Source organism: Leiobunum rupestre, chromosome 6, assembly GCF_980474605.1.
Source record: "Leiobunum rupestre chromosome 6, qqLeiRupe1.1.hap1, whole genome shotgun sequence".
NCBI lineage: Eukaryota > Metazoa > Arthropoda > Arachnida > Opiliones > Sclerosomatidae > Leiobunum > Leiobunum rupestre.
In genome coordinates, this window is record NC_143389.1 from 10,878,617 (window position 1) to 10,901,132 (window position 22,516).

Consider the following 22,516-nt stretch of genomic DNA (forward strand, 5'->3'; position numbering starts at 1 on the left):
GAATGAGCAATACCTTTTTCAACTTCTTTGTGACAGCGAAATCAAAGGTCTGTTCAGCAGCATTCACCATATGTTACGTGTGAGTGGGAACAAGAATCTTTCCGTAGATATGTTGGTTAATCAAATGGAAAGTAATGACAACGAATTAGAAGCTTATTTGTCAGCGTACAAGCAAAATGTGCGGGGAACCCAAGAATATTGGTATGAGCGTTGTGGTGAAGTTAAATTAATGTGTTTTTATTATGGTCCCCCGACGTGGTTTATTACTCTTAACCCGGCAGAATATGATTGGCAAGAATTGCTCGATTATTTAAAATCATTTTATCCAAAAACTGAATTAGCTTCAAACATTAGGGTTGGTGAACTGTGCAATAATGATCCGTTCGCCGTTACAAGACAGTTTCATAACCGATTTAAAGCTATCTGGCCAAATCTTATTATGGATAAAACAATCCGATTTTGGGAGAAGAGGCTAATTTTTTTTGAGAGTGGAATATCAGAGCCGTGGTGTACCTCATATCCATTTTATTTTGTGGATAAAAGATGCACCGGAAATTGGCAAGTCGTCAGATGACGATGTTTTAATCTTTATACAAAAACATATCACGTGCGCGTTGCCCGACAAGAGTAAAAATCCAACTTTGTACGATTTAGTATCGAAGTACCAATGGCACAAGTGTAATCCAACTTGTTTGAGGAAAGATAAATTTGGAGATACCTTTATTACACGTTGCCGTTTCAAATTTCCAAGAGAAATTACCAATAAAGTTGATTCTACTGTAGGTCACCATGTCTCTGGAAAATATTCAAAAAAGCTTTATTCACTACCTAGGATGAAGGTTGAAATGCAAATTAATGATTACAATCCTGTGTTGCTTTTGGCTTTCAAAGGCAATATGGACATTCAGTTTGTAGCTGATGAAAAGATGGCCATTGCACGTTATATCACTTCTTATATTACTAAGAAAGAAAAATCAGATGAAGAAAATTTATAGAATGAATTATCCAACAAAGATCTTCGTGGTCGTCTTTGGGCGTTAGGTTTAACAGCTATTTCGCATAGAGAAATTGGAAGCTACGAACCCATCAGCATTTGTATGGGAAATCTGATCCGTTTGTATTAATCAATACTACCACTAAAGAGCATTGAAAACGCTTGCTAAAGCGACACAAAGATTTGCAAATTCTTGAGAATGATCCCGAAAGCACAGATATATTTATGAAACAACTGGTTGATGATATTTATCCTAATCGTCCGGATAGTCGTGAAGACACATGTTTCTATGACTGGTCGAGGTTCTACTATCGTGTTCCAATAAAGCCTACCACAAAAAGACCGGCAGATGTACTAGAATTTAAAAACAATAATTTTTTGTTAAAATGAGGGTAAAACCTTTTTTAATTCAGCACCCACACCATGATCCATACATATCTGAAACAGAGGCTGGGAAATTTTACCATAGTATGTTAATGCTATTCTTACCTTGGAGGGAAGAAACTTCTTTATTAAGTAATTATACATCTTTTAAAGACTCTTTTGAAGCTCATTTGCCAAAGTTGAAAGACATGATGAAGTATCATGAAAAGTTAAGTGCTTTACTAAAAGCTGAAAAATCTTTGGAAAAAGCGTAAGCTAAAAATACACCACATGTTGCTGAAAATAAATTTATGTAAGATGCAGCCGATAACCCTATTGAAGGCAGAGAAGTGATAGAAGCCGAAAATGCAATGGAAGAAATTAAAGCAGCTCATAATGAAAATGTGATATAAACTCCCGAAAGTCTAGTCAGTGAGCTTATAGCGAGGCTTATAGCTTTGCAAGAAGATCAAAGAGTTATACTTGAGAATGTATCGGCACACTTCCGCGGTGCAAATCCTTCTGATGAAGCAGTGGCGTAGCTGAGAACTCAGAGGCCCTCCCCGCAAAAATCTCTTTGAGGCCACCCTTTTTAATTTTTTTATGGTTGGCGCCCCCCCCCCCCGAAGCTTGAGGCCCCCCTGAAGCTCGAGGCCCCCCCGCACCGCGGGCCCTGCGGACCATCAGCTACGCCATTGTGATGAAGGCTTATACATGTATGTGTTTGTAAGTGGATATGGTGGATCTGGAAAAAGTTATTTGCAGTCATTTTAAAAACAATTTAGCTGTAGCTTTAACAGCACCTACCGGGTTGGCTGCGTGTAATATAGAAGGTGTAACTCTGCACAGATTATTAATGTTACCCGAGGGAAAATAGCGAAATATCATAAGTTGGGTTCTGAAAGTTTGCAAGTAATGCGAATCACATTCAGCCTTGTGAAATTGTTAATAATTGATGAAATATCAATGGTCTCTTCGGCTTTGTTAAGCTATATTCATTTGCAACTTTGTGAAGTAACGGGCGAAGAAAAACTATTTGGTGGTATTTAAGTCTTAGCTTTAGGGGATTTGTTACAAATATAGCCTGTCAAGGGTGACCCAGTTTTTTTACGCTAAGTCACCAAGGGGCGAGAAAACGTATTGGCTCAGTTGGCGAATTTAATTTATTCAAACAATATTTTAAGTTTGATGAATTGACAATTAACAAGCGGCAAAAAAGTGAACATGCTTATAGGAAATGCTTCCTAGAATACGCGTCGGTGAAGTTACAGAACCAGATGTAAAAGTGTTGAACACACGTTTAATTCCCAAAGCAAGTAAATATTGCAAACTATTATGATAAGTTATGCCAAGAAATAAAAAGACCGGTTTGTTTGTTACCAACCAATAAAATGTGCGAAGCTATTAACGACAAAATGCTTCAAAAATGTAAGAATCCTATTTTGGAAATACTGAGTGTCGATAAAGTCCATGGACACCAAGAAAAGCAAAAACACGTTAAATATAAGTTAAAGAAATTGGAGAAAAACGATTCTGCTACAGCAGCTGGTTTGGAGTTTAGACTTTTGATTTGTGTCGATGCTCGAATAATGTTAAGAAGAACTCTAAATAGGACCATATAAAGAGTAGCTTGCACTTCCGTTATCCATACCGTTTGTATTAAAACTTCTTAGTGAAAGGCAGAAGCTGTGTATTCTAGCGCCTATTGGCTAGATTACTCGCGTGTTCTCTTTTGTTATGGAATTTTTTAGAATAGCAAAGTAAAACTAAAATTGAGTCTAAAACGTAAACCAAGTCCAAAACAAAACTAAAAACCGGGAGGAAAGTTGAAGTAAGTAACTTTATGGATTTTTCTGTTTAGAAGTTTTGAGTTAACTAAATGAATAATTATTGATTTAAAATTAATATAAATGCAATTTTTTAATTTTTAACAAAATATCTTCTCCCTCGCGTTTTAAATATATTTAAAAACTTGAAATTTTAATTAAGTGTTTGCAAACTATGAAGTATGTAGCATGTCCTTTGATTTTAATTGTAGTAAGTAGTTACTAAAGGTTAAAAGTCGCTAGAAGACTTGGTCCTAGAGTGGTACCTAGGGTATTAGCCTAATTAATTATTATTATTTTGCCATGGTACCCAATTAGAATATGTATGATAATTGATAAACTGATATGCACTTTATTTTTGTAGGTTACGATTAACTCATTTTGATCAAATCGAAAAATTGTTCGAAGGAAGGTTGAAAATAAAGACATTTTGTACAACAATTAGAATTAATTTGAATGGTAAGTTAGAGTTTACCACAGTGGCGTAATATAAAATTCTGGGCCCGCCTGCAGCCTGAGACAATGGACCCCCTTCAGTGTTTTTTATTAAGAGCCTTAGAGAAGGCTAAGTAAAATTAAAAATTTAAAAAACCATCTTTTAGGACGGGCCCGTCATTATACCACTGATTTACCAAGTTCGCCCAGGGAACTTTGTTCTAGGCTATACTGTATTTGGTTTAATATTTTACTATTTTCAAGTAAAACGAACAGTGATTCAATTACTTTTTTTGACAAATATGCAAACTATTTGGCTATTTGAAAACCAAATACGTCGAATAATTTGATAATCGAAATAATATTTGGTATCTGATCAGTTAACTTTTAAATTTTTGCCTTAAAAATATTCGACCAAATTATTTGACGTTATAAATATTCGATTTGGTATTTGCCGTGCTTTGAAAAAAATATTTGATATTCGATTCGTTCCCCAAAAAAGGGTATTTGCACACCTCTAGAGAAAGGTCATGTTAATGGAACCATGGGTACGGTGAAAAGCTTTATGGAGAACGCAGATGGCGTTATTTTAGAGTTGATGGTTTTGTTCGATGGCCATGCTGTTCAAGAGAAAATTGAAAGAGTTAAGGTGAAGTTTGAAATAGTCACAAACTTTTGTTGCAAAGATTTCAATTTCCTGTGATTTTAGCGTATGGAGTTACTTTACATAAGAGTCAAGGTATGAGCACAGATTGTGCTATGATAAACATAGGAACAAGTGTTTTCCTAAGTGGAATGGCTTATGTTGCTTTTTCTAGAATTACATCGTTAGATAATCTTCATTTACTTGATTTGGACCCTTCCAAAATATACGCCGACTGGAAAGCTATAACAGAATATAATCGACTAAGAAATGAATTTAGGAAAGATTTGCCACAAATTAAGTTGATACATAGGAAGAAAAAACCATCAAATGTTCCAGCATGTACAGCTGTTTCAGCTGAAATAATCAACGAAACTGATAAGTGTAGTGAAGCTGGAGTACGTAATTATAAACCTTTTATTTCCAACCCTTCGATATGTAAGAATCCTTTAAGTATTCAGAATGAAACAATGCCTATTACAGTGAAAGACAAACCTTTTCATCACGTGTTCCTAAAAGTGAAGTTAGCAAGTAGAACAAATGACTAAAATTAGACTTTATTAATTAGTTATGATTTATTTTATTTTAGGGTTAATTAAATGAATCGCATTGTTTTATGTTTTAGCTTTATTTTTGCCTATTTTTTGAAAGATCCTGCAGTTATTTCCCTTTTAGATTATAAATATAATTTTATATTTTAAATTTTTTTAATGGAAACTGATAGTTTCATTTATTCTATGTTACACTGATATCAACATGTTTTATACAATTCTTTTAGATGATAAATAATTTATGAAAGTTAGTTCTAGAATTCCTGTTATATAGGACAATTTCAAAGGAAGTTAAAGCGAATTGTAAATAAGCTATTTGAAACTGTCGGAAATATGTCAAAAAAAAGGTAACGAAACAAGTTTCTCGGTCGGAACAGCGGCGTCAACTATCGTGCTGCCATCTGGAGCTCAAGGAAAAGAGTGAACTTGACGCAAATTCAACGATAGAAACGATACACTCATGCGGCGGTCGGGGACCAAAAATTCGTCAGAGACCACGAAAGAATTCTCTTGGTAGGAATAGTGGCGTATTCCTTAACTACCGTTAAACAATCTGGAGCTCAAGGACCAGAACTAATTTGACATATTGTTTTCTTCAAGAGGTCAAAGATAGAAACCAAACACTCATGCGGCTGTGGGGGACCAAAGAATTTGTCAGAGGCCAAGAAAGAATTATCTTCGGCGAAATAGTGGCGTATTCCTTAACTACCGTACAACAATCTGGAGCCCAAGGACAAGAACTAATTTGACAAATATTTTTCGTCAAGAGTTCAACGATAGAAACCAAACACTCATGCGACTGTGGGGACCAAAGAATTCGGCAAAAACCACGAAAGAATTATCTTGGTCGGAATAGTGGCGTATTCCTTAACTACCGTACAACAATCTGGAGCCCAAGGACAAGAACTAATTTGACATATTTTTTTCGTCAAGAGTTCAACGATAGAAACCAAACACTCATGCGGCTGTGGCGGACCAAAGTATTCGGCAGAAACCACGAAATAATTATCTTGCTCGGAATAGTGGCGTATTCCTTAACTATCGTACAACAATCTGGAGCTCAAGGACAAGAACTAATTTGACATATATTTTTTCGTCAAGAGTTCATGGATAGAAACCAAACACTCATGCGACTGTGGCGACCAAAGAATTTAGCTAAAACCACGAAAGAATTATCTTCGGCGGAATAGTGGCGTATTCCTGAACTATCGTAGAAGAATCTGGAGCTCAAAGAAAAGAACCAACTTGACATATTTTTTTCGTCAAGAGTTCAACGATAGAAACCAAACACTCATGCGGCTGTGGTGGACCAAAGAATTCGGCAGAAACCACGAAATAATTCTCTTCCTCGGAATAGTGGCGTATTCCTTAACTATCAAACAACAATCTGGAGCCCAAGGAAAAGAACTAATTTGACATATATTTTTTCGTCAAGAGTTCATGGATAGAAACCAAACACTCATGCGACTGTGGGGACCAAAGAATTTGGCTAAAACCACGAAAGAATTATCTTCGGCGGAATAGTGGCGTATTCCTTAACTATCGTAGAACAATCTGGAGCCTAAGGACAAGAACTAACTTGTCATATTGTTTTCGTCAAGAGGTCAATTATAGAAACCAAACACTCAAGCTGCTGTGGGGGACCAAAGAACTCGTCAGAGACCACGAAAGAATTATCTTGCTCGGAATAGTGGCGTATTCCTTAACTATCAAACAACAATCTGGAGCCCAAGGACAAGAACTAATTTGACATATATTTTTTCGTCAAGAGTTCATGGATAGAAACCAAACACTCATGCGACTGTGGGGACCAAAGAATTTGGCTAAAACCACGAAAGAATTATCTTCGGCGGAATAGTGGCGTATTCCTTAACTATCGTAGAACAATCTGGAGCCTAAGGACAAGAACTAACTTGTCATATTGTTTTCGTCAAGAGGTCAATTATAGAAACCAAACACTCAAGCTGCTGTGGGGGACCAAAGAACTCGTCAGAGACCACGAAAGAATTATCTTGCTCGGAATAGTGGCGTATTCCTTAACTACCGTACAACAATCTGGAGCTCAAGGACAAGAACTAATTTGACATATATTTTTCGTCAAGAGTTCATGGATAGAAACCAAACACTCATGCGACTGTGGCGACCAAAGAATTTAGCTAAAACCACGAAAGAATTATCTTCGGCGGAATAGTGGCGTATTCCTGAACTATCGTAGAAGAATCTGGAGCTCAAAGAAAAGAACCAACTTGACATATTTTTTTCGTCAAGAGTTCAACGATAGAAACCAAACACTCATGCGGCTGTGGCGGACCAAAGAATTCGGCAGAAACCACGAAATAATTCTCTTCCTCGGAATAGTGGCGTATTCCTTAACTATCAAACAACAATCTGGAGCCCAAGGAAAAGAACTAATTTGACATATATTTTTTCGTCAAGAGTTCATGGATAGAAACCAAACACTCATGCGACTGTGGGGACCAAAGAATTTGGCTAAAACCACGAAAGAATTATCTTCGGCGGAATAGTGGCGTATTCCTTAACTATCGTAGAACAATCTGGAGCCTAAGGACAAGAACTAACTTGTCATATTGTTTTCGTCAAGAGGTCAATTATAGAAACCAAACACTCAAGCTGCTGTGGGGGACCAAAGAACTCGTCAGAGACCACGAAAGAATTATCTTGCTCGGAATAGTGGCGTATTCCTTAACTACCGTACAACAATCTGGAGCTCAAGGACAAGAACTAATTTGACATATATTTTTCGTCAAGAGTTCATGGATAGAAACCAAACACTCATGCGACTGTGGGGACCAAAGAATTTAGCTAAAACCACGAAAGAATTATCTTCAGCGGAATAGTGGCGTATTCCTGAACTACCGTACAACAATCTGGAGCCCAAGGACAAGAACTAACTTGACATATGGTTTTCGTCAAGAGGTCAACTATAGAAACCAAACACTCATGCGGCTGTGGGGGACCAAAGAATCCTGCAGAAACCATGAAAGAATTCATAACAGAAGAATACGTGAAATTGATTAAATTTATCAGTTTTCTTTATTATAGTATTGTAGAAAACGTAGCTTAAAAGTAAGCAAATGACCAACCTTCAGTTACATTGATCACGATTTAAGGTGCAACTCTTATATTTGATAGATATACTATTGAAACTTTCAGGAAAATTAATATCCAGTTCTAATATATACATTGAAAGTATCGAAAATTAAGGATTTTGAAGAAAAGAGGAATCTACAATTTTTATAAATATTGTAAAAGCTATAAAATATTTGAAAATGTGGTTTATTTTTTTACATAACTGATATATTTTCGTAAACTAAATAAATTTTCCATAAATAAATAAATTAAGAAACAAATAAATTTAAGTTTAAATTTCATTTGTTGAATTAATTTATATAAAGCTCAGTGCAACAAATTTCTTATATATAGTTTTGTATTTAAGGAGAATTTTCCCACGTTTATTTTTGATTTTATAAACAGTTTGAGAACGTTTTAGTTAAACCAAAAATGTATTTATTTATATTTAGGAAGAATGATTATGTCGCGACAATCGGCGGGCACGTTGAGCGCCTTTTCTCCCACTTTGCGCGGGGGGAAGACAAAATGTCCCGGCGATTATTCCATCGTGTTGAGTGACGTCAATTTTACGGCGCCAATGACTATTTTATGTTTTTTAAGCGTAGGAGCGTTCTGGGGGGAACAACGGGTGTATTAAGAGCAACGTTAAAAAACGTCTCCAGATATTCATTCTCCCTAGGTATAAATAAATACATTCTTGGTTAAACTCTGAATTTATATAATTAATGCCCATTGAAGTTGTACATGTATTCACTCTTTAACGCGCTCGCCAAATCAGTTAACCTCACAGTTAATCCCTCAAAATCGTTTTTTTAGGTGGGGGGATAAAACGGTGGAGCTTCAAGCCCTGCACGAAAATGGTTGCACTGTGTAAGACACGATAATAGTCTAAAATATGAATGTGTATTTTGTTTATTAGTTTATAATGTACAAATTGTCTGGAAGTGACCGTGCTGTGATCTATTACAAAAAGAGGAATGAAATACAAATTGATAACATGCTACTTTTAGTTGTTTATTATTTTAAAGATATAATTTTATTAGGTGTTAAAAATTAAGTTCTTCTTGTATATCTATATTATATTTCTTCAAGTGTGTCCTTCTGTATATATGTCTCATTAATAACTTTTAAACGCCGCTAGATAGCGTGCTAAAATATTCACCACGTGCTAGGCATTTTTTAGCTTAACGTCACCATTATGACCTCGCTGTAAACTTCCAAGCCTATGCCACCAGTTATTTTCTTAGCCGATAAAAAATAATGCTTCGCTTGGGATACTTCTCTGAAATGCGAACCTCTCCCCAGGCAAAATGCTGGTTCTAAATTTAAAGGTTCTAAATTTAGAGAGTACACAGACAAATTATAGTATTGGTATAATTCCCTTATAGTTTCGAAGAAGGGGCATATATTATATGAAAACGCTCAGCTGCGCTGAGAAAAAGGGGATATATAGCTAACCTTTTATCGTTTCACTACGGCCAAGAAGGGACAGGTATTAGATTAGATGGTTAGTAAGGTTTTAGGAGAGAACCAATGGCGTAGCGTGCATTTCTGCTACCCGGGGTCCATCCATGTTAAACCGTAAATTTGCCGCCACCTCACTATTTTCCAGGCCGCCCTTTACTTCTAAGCCGCCAGGGGCCATAACTCCCTTTCCCTCCCCTCCACGCTACGCTACTGGAGAAAACAAAACTTTATCATGTTACGTTAAATTAGTTACACATTAATTTGTTTCCAAATATTATTAAAACTCAATGAACGTCCCAACACCAACGTACAAAAATGTCCTATTAGCATTACAGTTTTCGTTTTCGGGCTATATATGGCCGCCTTATTCAAAACTAAACGCGTTTTACAATAAACATTTTAAGCATAAACTTATATTCTATTAATTCCGATTTGAAATTAATGCAACAATTATAAATCCCTGGAGACTTCTTGTTAGACGAGCTCCAAAAGAAATCGACTTGTTATTATAAAAACTTAAGATAGGAGAATGAAAAGCTAGTTCTAAGGTTGTGCAGGTGTATTAAAGTATATTTTATCTCTAAACGCATCCGATGTCTCTCATCTCATAAATAGTTGCATTTTAGTAGAATTTTCAATGAAATTGAGCTTTAAGTAGACATAAAAACATTGCACAACCAATTTCAGTAAATAATTTAGTAAAGGCTTATTTTGAATGATAAATTTAAAAAAGCATCGTCTGCTCAAGAAATAACATGTGAAGGTATCAGAATTTTGGTGATGTATCGGTAAACCATCTAATCTAATACCTGACCCTTCTTGGCCGTAGTGAAACGATAAAAGGTTAGCTATATATCCCCTTTTTCTCAGCGCAGCTGAGCTTTTTCATATAATGGTTTAATATCAAACAATTTTAACAAATAAAGTATCCAATTACAATTATGTATTTACCTGATAGCAATAAATGTTGTGAAAAGGCCTAAAATTACTTATATATTTCAATCTTAAACAGTTAATGTTTCCGAGTTCTTGAAATAATATTTTTCTTTCGACAGTGTTTGAACTAGGTTTGAATGACCAATAAGGAACTAGAATTGTATCTAGGTACTACTTAAACTACGTCACACCTATTATATTAATCTATTGGCTTATTTTGAATGATAAATTTAAAAAAGCATCGTCTCCTCAAGAAATAACATGTGAAGTTATCAGAATTTTGGTGATGTATCGGTAAACAATCTTCAATTAAATAAATGCTCCTGGCATCTATCTTGCTACAAAAGGTTTACTCATAAATCTTATAATCAATAATTATATCTTTATACACCCAGCAATAGGCGCTTCAATAAATGCCACTCTATTTTTCTTTCCTCCCTACGCTCATTCGCCCGAGTCACTGAATAAAATAGTCACGTGTATATGTTAGTTTTACTTGTAAGGCTAAAGTTGATAGCGCGCCTTTTATTTCTTTCAGGAGGCGCGTGCAAAATTGAACGAGCCCTCCTGTATTGAAATATTAAGAAGTGGGCTTTAAAGTTTTATTTAAGCGTCTATTAAACAACTGTACTTTTATAAAGAAATGCAACTTGAAGACTTGATCGTACCAATATAGATATTTTGGTTTGCATCCCGAGGTGTACATATGAAAGGTATTGCAATATTCATTTTAAGCGGGATATTAAAAATCGGGGTAATTTTTTAACTATTAGGAATTTACTTTTACGTTTAATTAACATTAATCGAATTTGAATAACCATTAAAAGCGTCCTATTTAATGGTCAAAAATGCTTTTATCGGAGCTAACAAATGTTTGCAGAGTGCAGGTTCTTTCTGAAACGTTAAGTTATTTACTAATTCCAGTAGGTAGAAAATGTCACTTGAAAGCCAAATGAGGAGGCGGAGGCGCAAAGGAGGCGTAGAGAGGCGCAGATGGTGGCGAGAGATCTGAACTGAATAACAGTGGACAGAGAACTGAACTAAATATAGAGAATGGTTAATTAGAGGGGAGATAATTGAAATAGCTTAATGAAGCAAGTACGTTTTACCGATCCAATTGTTTACGTTATTCCGTACGAGGATAGAATTAATTATGATTTAAGAAATCAAATGTATTTTAGAATGCAAATAAAATTTAAATATGAACCTTTAATTTCAGCAATACTAGTTAAACATATCCGGAAATTGAGAGTTCCGATCAACGCTGGGAGTTAAGATATTGTTTATTCCATCGGAAACCCTAATTTCCGTCTCTGTTTCTGTCGGAACCCCTTGTTTCCGTATACAACGTCATACGAATCCTAGTATTTCTATTGGATGCTTGTTAAAATCGGATATTAGGTACCCTATAAAACGCTAGGACCCCGAGAGCGAAACACCATTCGAGTCCACCAGAACTACAAGACCTCTGCCACCAGAACCAACCAATATGTAAGTATATTCTCTAAAATATTTAGTGTCTTTTACGTTCGCATATACGCGAGATAATTACAAAGTATCTTTTACAGAATGGATACTGTTGTTGTTTTCCCCTTATCATCAGAAAAGGTCGTTGAAGTCATGCCGTTGTGCGAGATACGACTTGGCCTGAGAGACAGCGCTACGGGCATTACCTTATCGGAGCTTGAATTCACTCAAATTTGCAACAAGAAGGATGAGATTTTATCTTTCTTGGATGATGACTCTGCTCAAACCTATTCTTGGTTCTTCGCTGGATCAGAGTCCAAACGCGTCGAGCTTCGTACTTATCAGAACCGAAAGATTTTGGACATTCGAGAGATGTACCCCGGGACTGGAGTACACTTAGGAAAGCTTTTACCCAGCAAGAGAGGTTTCAACGTTAGCGACGAGGTGAAGACTTACCTGAGTGAAGTAATCAGAGTTCGGAAACTTATAATGAAGAATATTCATGAAAAACTGCGTGCCGGAATTAGTTACTGTTATGGTTGTGATATTGCCCACCCTTCCTAGCTACAACACGATTGTCTTAACGAGTGGGAGATGCGGGTTGAAACGAACTATTTGTTAGCAGTCGAGAAATTAAACTACGAAGAGATCGGTAAAACATATTCATTCAAAACCTTTTTAAATGATGTATTTTGTAAAAGAATGATTAATCAAATTGTATGTACTGCTAAAAGAGATTTGATGTAATAAATAGAACTTGATTTGTAAATATTTTGTCATTCTTAAAAATGGATTTCACCTTACAGCACCCTTTCAATGGGCTCATCGTTGGTGCGACGCAGTCCGGAATATCTTTCTTCGTAGCTAACCTTATAAAAAATAAAAATATTTGTATTTCACCCCCACCAGAGAGAATAATATGGTGTTATACGGAATATCAACCCAAACTATTTAACACGGTATTAGACCATACATCCACGGTTGAATTTCACGAGGGAATACTTGACGTTAACATTTTGGATCCTAACGTAAACAATTTTGTTATTCTCGATGATTTACTTTGCGAAATTTCTAATAACAAAGAAGTTACGAATTTATTCATCCGAGGGTCCCATCACAAGAATACGTCAGTGTTCATTTTAATGCAAAATTTATATTACCCTGGAAAGGAAATTAGGACTTTAAACTTGAACTCACACTATTTGATAATATTTAAGTCTCCACGAGATAAGTCAGCGATTTTCCATTTGGCGCGTCAGATTTTACCTACTAACACTAAATACGTCATCGACGCGTTTCATCAAGCGACGGTCAGAAATTTCGGATATTTATGGATTGATTTAAAGCCAACCACATCAGATCAGCATAGACTACGAACCGAACTACTACCCGGAGAAGAGGCTGCCGTTTTTTTCCAAAATAAATCATGTCTAAGAGAATACATTATCATCGGGACTTTTTGAAATTCCTTACCACGTTTAATTATTGTCAAAGGAACGCTTCTATCAAATACGCTAATAATGACGCGATCAAGGCGATTGCGGAATGCTGTATAAATTTGTTACATGGGAACGTGAAACTGACAGATGAACAGAAGAAGCGGTTGAAGAAGCATTGTAGCAATTTACGGAAGCTATCACGAGCCAATACCACAGCGAAACGAAGGAAGATTTTGGTACAAAAAGGTGGATTTCTACCTCTACTGTTAGCACCACTTCTTTCTATCGTGAGTAGCGCAGCCGGCGCGGCAATTAGTCACGCAATCAAGAATGGCTAGGAAAATGATATTAGTCCCAGAAGAAGTTTACAAGCGTTTGAACTCTCATCCAAAAATTGAACTTAACGGTAATCAGGATACAAAGACCGTTTTGAATAATCATAAACTAAATCAGTCACAGAAAGTAGAAATGTATAACCATATATTACAACGGAATATTAACAAAAGAACCTAGAAAAAATCTGTCGAACAACCAAAGAAGAAGAAAGATTGGTATTCGGAAATAGCACTAACGATTCCAGATTCGCACCTCAAACCGGCCATTGCTTTGTATAAGTGGATTGAAAATAACACTAAAATTGAATGGTCTTCCAGCGGCGAACCTTTGAATAGAGGACGCCCAATCGTCGGATCCAATATCATGGACATCTTACACGAGACTGTTAAAGGATATAGATTCAAACCGAAACACGATACTGTTGGCATTGAGCACTTTTACGAATTACTTACTAAAGAAAATGTTCCCAAGACACTTGTAAAAAATAAATTTCCTTTTGATACCGAAACTGATTCTCTTACCGACATATTAAACGAATCAACAGACGAATCCCCTTTTGACGTATTACCTTATAGCCCTCAATCTATGGATGGTGATGGATTACCTAATTGGATATCGTTGAAATAAATATAAACAATATTTCGTTTCTTTTTCTTTCACATACGAAATACAAGTCACCATGGAAGGTTGCGTTGAATCTCCTCCCGCTGGTATCTTAGCATCGTTATCCGTGTCTTACATTAAATCCCCGAAAGTCATTACAGCATTTTTACTTTTATTTATTATTATAGTTTTTGAACTCTTTGATTTCTTGTACTGGTATCACGAACGGAAAATGAACTGCACGAGCAATGGACAATCTTGAAAAAATATACTTTAATGTAAAGGATCCTGGAAGTTACGGTGGTGTGCAAGGCCTTTAGCTCACAGCCAAAGCAAAGGGTCTGAAGGTTTCCATAAAAGACATTAAGGAATTTTTAAAAGGACAAGATACCTATACACTTCACAAACCGATTAGACAGCATTTTAGACGAAACAGAACGATAGTGTATGGAATAGACGAACAATGGCAACTCGACCTAGCAGACCTGCAAGACATCAAACGACACAATAAAGGTTTCCGATATCTTTTATGTTGTATTGATGTATTTAGTAAATACGCTTTTGTGGTAGCAACAAAAGACAAGAAAGGGTCAACGATAGTTGAGGCGTTAAAAGCGATTTTAGAATCGGGAAGAAAACCGAAGATTGTTCAAACTGATCACGGTAATGAGTTTCTTTGCAAAGAGGTTCAACGATAATTGAAACGTAGAGGAATAAAGTTTTTCGCAACGCATTCCGAAGTAAAATCGAGTGTCATCGAACGTTTCAATCGCACTTTGAAAACGCGCATGTACCGTTATTTCACCAAAAACAATACGCATAAATATATCGACGTACTACCGGATTTATTGGATTCTTATAACAACAACTTCCATAGATCTATAAAATGTAAACCCGTTGAAGTAACAAGCGGAAATTCGAAACAGATATGGGATAATTTATATGGGAAAATTGATTTTTCACCTCCTGTCAAGTTTCATTTTGAAATAGGCGACCCAGTTCGAATCAGCAAAAATAAAAGAACTTTCGAAAAGGGATATAAAGCTAACTTCACCGAGGAATTATTCAAAGTAGTAGATTGAATGCCGAGAGACCCACCGGTATATAAACTTGAAGATTTGAACTCCGAGCTCATTTTGGGAGTTTTCTACAAAGAGGAAATACAGAAGATAGGGAAGGACCTCAACAACTGTATATTTAAAATAGAAAAAGTTTTAAAGAGGAGGACAAAACCTGATGGAACTAAAGGATTTCTCGTGCGTTGGCGTGGTTACGGTCCCGATTTCGATTCTTGGGTCCAAGAAATCGTGACACAATGAGTTTCTATATTACGCTACCCTCAGACTCTTCCATGCACTTTTTTAAAAATAACACTATAAGTAAGTTCAGAACGTATTGACCGGAACCGGTAAATCTTGATGGTGCTAACGAAGTTGGTCTTGCTGAAATCAGTTATCCGAGAACGTTGAAGAAGAGTGCGTTGTTAGAATTTGGAAAACAATTTCGGAAGAATCAAAAGGAAAACTAAAAAAACAAATGAAACAGGTTTTTACTCTGACTAACCACGTCAAAAAGGATCTCAGCGGAATAACGGATTTCGTAAATATCGTAATACCGCCAGGGTATTATGGAGTCGAAGATTTACTAGAAATTCTCTCGGTTGACGATTTCGGTCAAAATATAAGTTCTAGAGTCAAGTTTCATTATAACAAACCAAATCGCAGGGTTGTGGTTACATTAGAGGAGATGAACTAAATACATTTCCCCCACGAAATTGCCTCTATATTAGGGTTAACGAGAAACCCTGGAGAAGATGTAACTGTTGACTCCTCCATGACTGCGCCTATCAGCTGCGACATGGACGCGGGTTTACATTCCCTGTTCGTCTACTCGGATATCGTTCAAACCGATCGGTCGGTGACTCTGACGTACCCCTTTTACGAATTATAAGTATTCAAGGGAAAGACGGCGATATTGTTGAGAAGGAGTTTTCGAGACCTCATTATATGCCTATAGCGAAAAACAATTTTCAAACGATTGGAATTAATATTATGACTGAAATAGGCCGTCCGGTACATTTTGAACGAGGAAAATTGCACGTTACGCTACACTTTAGACCACGAAGAACTTGGATTTCCCTATAAAAACCTAAGGAAATTCAGATTTATCTTCATTTACGACGAGAACGTCAAAGAAGAAACATACCGTCTCATAATTTAGATTACGTTCCCGTAAGCGACTTTCAAAATTATTACTTAAATCAAATTGGACACGGATCTATTCCTGTATATCGGGCTGTCGCTGTTCAAAGGGGGTATGGGCTCGGAAGTATATTGGCTTCAGCATTTCGATCTGTCATGCCCATCCTAAAAAAGGGTGGTTCCTTTTTAGGACGGAAATTTTTAAACACAGGTGCTAAAATCGCTTCAGACATCTCCGGCGGAGTATCACTCAAAGAGGCTTTAAAAACAAGGGGGAAATAAGCGGGGAAAGAAACTTTGAGAAGAGCCGCTGAGCATGTGAAAGTTCTCACCGGTAATGGTAAAAGGAAGCGAAAAGCGTCCAAAATCATCAGTTCAGTTCGAACCAAGCGTAAGAGAAGATCTGCACGCCCAAGCTCTGATATTTTTTCATAATGTCACTCGCTCACCCCAGCTCTCAAAACAGCATTAGCTCGGAACTTGATTTATTTCGCGTACCGTATACTCAAACTGGAATAATAGGAAGTCAGTGGGTAGAATATAACCCTACATCAAACGTTAATGAAAATCAGACGATAACTTTCTCCATCGCCGGAAACTCGGAAACCTATATTGATTTGAAAAAAAAACGCCTATTCAAGTTCAAGTTAAAATTGTAAAACCGGATGGATCTTTACCTTTAAAATTTATTTTTGCACACCCTCTTCGTAGAAGTTCACGTCTCATTGGGAGACAGATCAGTTACCTCGTGCGCTCAACAGTACCCTTACAAGAGCATGATCCAAACTCTTTTGACATTTGGTGGACCAGCCAAAAAGAGTTTCTTAACGGGTGCACCCTTCTACAAAGACGAAGCGGGAAGATTTGATGGATTTTTTAATAACAATGGATTCAAGAATCGTGCTAAATTCGCTCAAGAAGGGGTAATAGATATGATTGGACTGGTACACGCTGATATTTGCCATCGAAATCAATTTATTCCTAACTTGATCGACGTGAATTTTAAGTTTATTAAAAGCCCCAATGAATTCTGTTTACACACGGATGGTACGAAATGCAAAGTCGTCTTTACCCACGCATCAATGTTCATTAGAAAAGTTAAATTGACAACCGAGAAAATGATTGCGCATGGAATTGTCCAACATGAAATTTCCATTTACTAGAACAGAATGCAATTCCTTTTCCATTTCCAGCGGAAACAAGATAGCTATCAAAGATAATTTATATAGCGGTCAACTACCAAATAAAGTAGTCATTGGTTTAGTCAACCAGAATGCCTTTTTAGGTGATTTCAAAATGTCTCCGTTCAACTTCCAAAATTTCTCGCTGACTCAAATAGCTTTATACGTTGACGGGTGTAGTGTCCCCCAGAAGCCTTTAAACCCAAACTTCAAAGAAAACCTTTTTATACGCTCTTACGCTAATCAATTTCTTCAAACTGGTCAATGGAATATTGACGAAGGCAATTTTATTGGACGAGATGAATTTGCCAATGGAAACGCTCTTTTCGTATTTGATTTAACCCCGGATCTCAACGGAAGCTCAACCGAATGTTTCAACCTTTTAAAGAATGGGAGCGTTCGCCTAGAATTAATCTTCGGGGAAGCGTTACCGTCAACGGTTAGCGTTGTATACTATTCGGAATATCAATCATTGGTTGAAATAGACAAAAACAGAGCGGTTTTATTCCTGAAACGTGACCCGTACGTCACGAATATATTCAGGGGAATCTACCCCGCAGATAAGCTACCCAAAATCGTCAAAGCATTTCCCTCGCTATACATCGTCAACACCGACACATCGAAAGGGCAAGGAGAACACTGGACTACTATCTACATTTCAAGGAAAAAGAACACCTAATTCTTCGAAAGCTATGGAAACCCCCTGATTTATTTAAATTTAACGATTTTGTAGAACGCAACAGTCTAACTGTGACGTATAATTCCTATCAATTGCAAGGGAATTTTAGTAAAACGTGCGGAGGCTATTGTGTATATTTCTCTGTTAATAGATGTAGAGGTGTAAAAATGTTTAAAATGTATAAAAAGTACGCAATAAATTTTTTGAAATATTTTTTTTATTTTTATTTTCCATTGCGATAATGCTCATGCGCTAAGGTTGTTATACCATCTTCCGTAATGTAACGTTTATCGTCGCAAGGATTGAGACACATTTTAGTTTGTTGCACCGTTGATAATTCGTGTTTTTACTAACAATACGCTTCATTCCCTCCACGGTTACTTTACTGTTTAACAGACAATCGCGGTATTGTTCTTAGCGCACGCGCTTTTTCACTACACGTTTGCAGCTTCCTTTGCAGGTTCGTTTCTCACCATTGGCCGACAAGATTGAGTACATCCGCAGAATTCAATGACAGGAACTTCAAGTTCGTCCTTAAATTTGCCAAGTTTTTTCGTGTTAGCTTCACTGAAGAGAGGGTGGTCGCTGGGGTAGCCAGAGAAGTCATATTTATCAGCTTGTGCCGAAAAATCCTCATACAAGTCTTCGGTCTCAATATGGTACGTTAGGCTGTCTGTAAAAGAAAAAAAATAATAATATTAGTTTAATCGTAAAATGTGTGTGTGTGTGTTTTTTTAAATTCCTTACCCGTTTCCGTAAAAAGAAGTTTAGCTTTTCCTTGTACTGTGCTTGAATCACATCGTAATGCAATTCATACATTAGAAGCTTTGAGAGGTCTAGTATCGAAAACCCTGTGTATATTGGTCTGTTTAACAACAGCTTTTTCTTCAACATCTGGATTCCGACAAGATCCTTATCGAAAACAGTAAACCTCTCAAAAGCGGGAGAACTGGCTTTCTTTACTGCTTTTTCAGGAGTTTGAACAAGATGAAAGTCAATACGGAGACGCAGGTTCTCCATCGTTTTTCCTGCAAAAAAATCATTAATTTTAATAATTAAATTTAGTTTTAATTAAGTTTAAGTACTTACCGAAGACTGAGTTGCTCATTAATTTAAAATAGTCGCGTTCAAAGCTATTCGACGCCATTTTACGCTTTTCCGTATTGAAGTCAATATACGGCTTCAACCAGGGACCTTGATCAAACCGTAAAATTCGGTGGACTTTGGTGATTTTAAGTCCTTTAGATACGTAAAATTTCAGGTTTCGGTAGTGTACCACGTATCTCTCTTTGTTACGCAAATTTGGTACGAGTTTGGGTAAACTCTCCTTGATAGGGATTTTCAGTTTTTGTAACTGTCCCTTGGAGAATTCCGGGTCTTCAGGCTTGATGGACATTTTCTTTGGTGCAAGAGGATAGCAGTTGTGATCATCGTGGAGTGAGTGCGGATATTCCAAGTCGACTTCGAGAATGAAATCCTCCGATTCCTCATCGGGGTGGCTCAAAATGATGTTTTCAACGAAATCTTCGCAAGGTTCATCCATCTGAAGTTTGACATTGGTAACGCGTCGCACATTACAGTACTGTATAAGTTATTCATGTCTTGAATAGCATTAAAATAAATAATAATAATAATAATAATAAAATAATAATCAAAAATCTTACCCAGGTAACAAATGTAACTATTGGGTTTTGAAGTATCGTACGATTCTAGATACTTATTATTCGCTCGTGCAAATCGATGACTGATCATGGAAACCCCACCCCTGATCCCCTTTTCAATGAAAAGGTGCATATCCACATCTAGAAGTAGCTCTAGTTTGACTTTGGTCATGCATAAGGCGGCTTCCCAAGCAAACCCCGGTCCCGTGAAAGCGTACGCGCAGTCTAGTTTGTAATAGTTTAGGCACATTGTCCTAAAATTCTCAAAGACATCAGCGAGTAGAAGAGTATCAGACTCAACATAAGTGTCGTGATAGTCTCCTTTAATACATCGAATTAGTAACAGTATTTAGAAAAAAAAATTAAAACACCTTACCAAGGTTTTGCATCTGGAATGTGCGCCAAACATTTTGAGCGTACTCGTAATCCTCGTCTGAAATATCCTCTTCCGTTAAAACGTTGAAGAAGGCGCTTTTAGGTGGAAGTTGGGTTTCCTGAAACTTGGACTCGCTGTCGATGTAATCGTAACAGTAGACACCTTTGCGAAGCAAAAGTTTTACTTCATTCGGTTGGAAAACAGAGTTTAAACACGGGAACATTTGAGATCCTCCTTTCGCTAGATTACCAACGAGGGTTTCCAAAGACGCTGGCATGAAGCGAACGCTGTCAATGAATCGCAACCTCCGGAGAGAAAAAGATATGTACGTCTCTTCATTAGACGGGATACATTTAATATCCTCGTTTTTAATAACCCCAATTGTTTGCATCATTAGATGCGCGTCATACCTGCTTAATCTTAGAACATTAGTGAAAACTAAATAATAATAATTCAAAACATTGGTTTTACCTTGAGAGGTTATGAAAAATAACTGGTATGTATTTTGGCGGCTTTAGCTTGAGGTTGCATGAATTATGACACGGTCCTCTATACGTTCCCGTATAGTAGCAATGATCTCGGACTTTATAGTCATTCGCGGAGAACGGTTCTGAGCAAACGTAACATTTTGTAGCAACGCAGAACGCAGTTTCCTCCGCGGCTGACAAATGCATCGGCTGGTTTTCCTTAAGTTTGTCTTTTATTTTCTGCTCCTCAATCTGCAAGTCACTGAGAAATTTCAATGCCGCCCCTTTTCCCCTGTACGTTACAGATTTCTCGGAAATGCCTAGAAGAGTGAAATATTTAAAATCACATTAAAATGAGAGATAGAGTTGGACATACCGGCTGGACCCACAACAACGTATGAATATCCACACGTGACGTGTAGAACGAGTGCGGTGGTCGAAGATAATGATGAATCAGGTCGACATGTTGAAACCTTATTCATCAAAGCTTCAAAGTCGGCGTATATAACATAGGGACACTGAAAATATAAATTTCATTAAATTTTGGGTAAAATATATTATTTAAAATAAATACCTTTTGGTGCCACCCGAACTTTTTGAACGCCAATATAGGCTCATCCCAAGGCATTTCTATACGCTGCGGACCGTGAATGCTACAATCTTTTACGTGCTCGTCTCGGTTGGGTTAGCGGAAATAAGCTATCCTCGGACATGGCATAACGTTCGAAAACCTAATCTATTGGTTATTAAAGACCCTCTCGAATATGATAAAATGGCCAATAACCCTCTAGTTAAAGACCCTCTCGAATATGATAAAATAATTGAAGTTCCCGCGGGTTTTTATAAAACTCCGGAAGAACTATTACATGTTATGAACGTCCACAACCAAGAAGAACAAGTTACATTCGCTTATTTAAATTATTCTAATCGAATTAAAGTTAAATTGCAACCGAAAATCAGAGCTGTAATTGGTCCCGATCTATCGATTTTACTAAGTTTTAAGGATAGAAGAGATAATGATTTCACCATTTTAAATTCAATGATAACCCCCTACCCAGTTGATATGGACGCTGGGTTATATTCCTTATTCGTGTATTCTGATCTGGTTGAAAATAGCGTTGTCGGAGATAGTTTAGCACCTCTATTAAGAATCATAAGCCTCGAAGGGAAAGCTGAGTCTAACGGGAAAACGACTACAAAAATATTTTCACAACCTCATTACTTACCAGTCGTGTGTAATAATATTAAGACTATAGAGATTAATATAACAGATTATTTTGGTGAGCCAATACAGTTTCATAGTGGAAAAGCTCACGTTGTATTACATTTTAAACCCCGTAAAATGTGGACTTCACTATAAACCTTTAATCATTTAGGACACACCCTAATTCTAGCTTAAAAGAGCGAACAGTTAACATCATGAGGTCTGAATATTCACCTTCAAGAACTGATTATGAAAGTTACTATTTAAACCAGGTTGGTTTCGGTGGAATACCTGTATATAGAGGTTTAGCCGTGCAAAGAGGACATGGACTAGGAAATATATTATCTTCGGCGTTTAGATTCGCGGTACCTTTACTGAAGAAAGGCGCTTCTTACTTTTAAGTACCGGAGCGAAAGTAGCTACCGATGTTGTTAGCGGAGTCCCAATTAAAACAGCGCTTAAATCGCATTCTATTAACGCCGGAAAGGAAACTCTAGCTTCAGCAGCTGATGAAGCCATGAGATTAACATCTTCAGCTACGGATCATATTAAAAGAATGACAGGTTCCGGGAATAAAAGGAAACGAATTCAGCC

General features: G+C 36.9%; 1 protein-coding gene across 1 annotated transcript; it reads right to left on the bottom strand.

The window, feature by feature from the left end:
* Positions 1–18,648: 18,648 nt before the first annotated feature.
* LOC149939251 (uncharacterized) lies at positions 18,649–21,346 on the bottom strand. Its single transcript, XM_090179081.1, has 9 exons — positions 21,293–21,346; positions 21,095–21,236; positions 20,723–21,038; positions 20,252–20,670; positions 19,973–20,196; positions 19,304–19,796; positions 19,065–19,242; positions 18,962–19,002; positions 18,649–18,887 (listed from the first exon to the last, which is right to left on the bottom strand). The coding sequence occupies exons 1-9, from the start codon at positions 21,344–21,346 to the stop codon at positions 18,649–18,651; spliced, it is 2,106 nt and encodes a 701-aa protein (XP_090035207.1).
* Positions 21,347–22,516: the final 1,170 nt, after the last annotated feature.

Bases quoted from the DNA above. Each gene is read 5' to 3' on its own strand.
- LOC149939251 (XM_090179081.1), bottom strand. From the start codon at position 21,346: ATGCCTTGGGATGAGCCTATATTGGCGTTCAAAAAGTTCGGGTGGCAC. The intron at 19,797-19,972 runs GTTTCCATGATC...TAACTTATACAG, and splicing joins AAAAGGGGATCAGGGGTGGG to TACTGTAATGTGCGACGCGT. The intron at 19,243-19,303 runs GTAAGTACTTAA...ATTTTTTTGCAG, and splicing joins AATGAGCAACTCAGTCTTCG to GAAAAACGATGGAGAACCTG.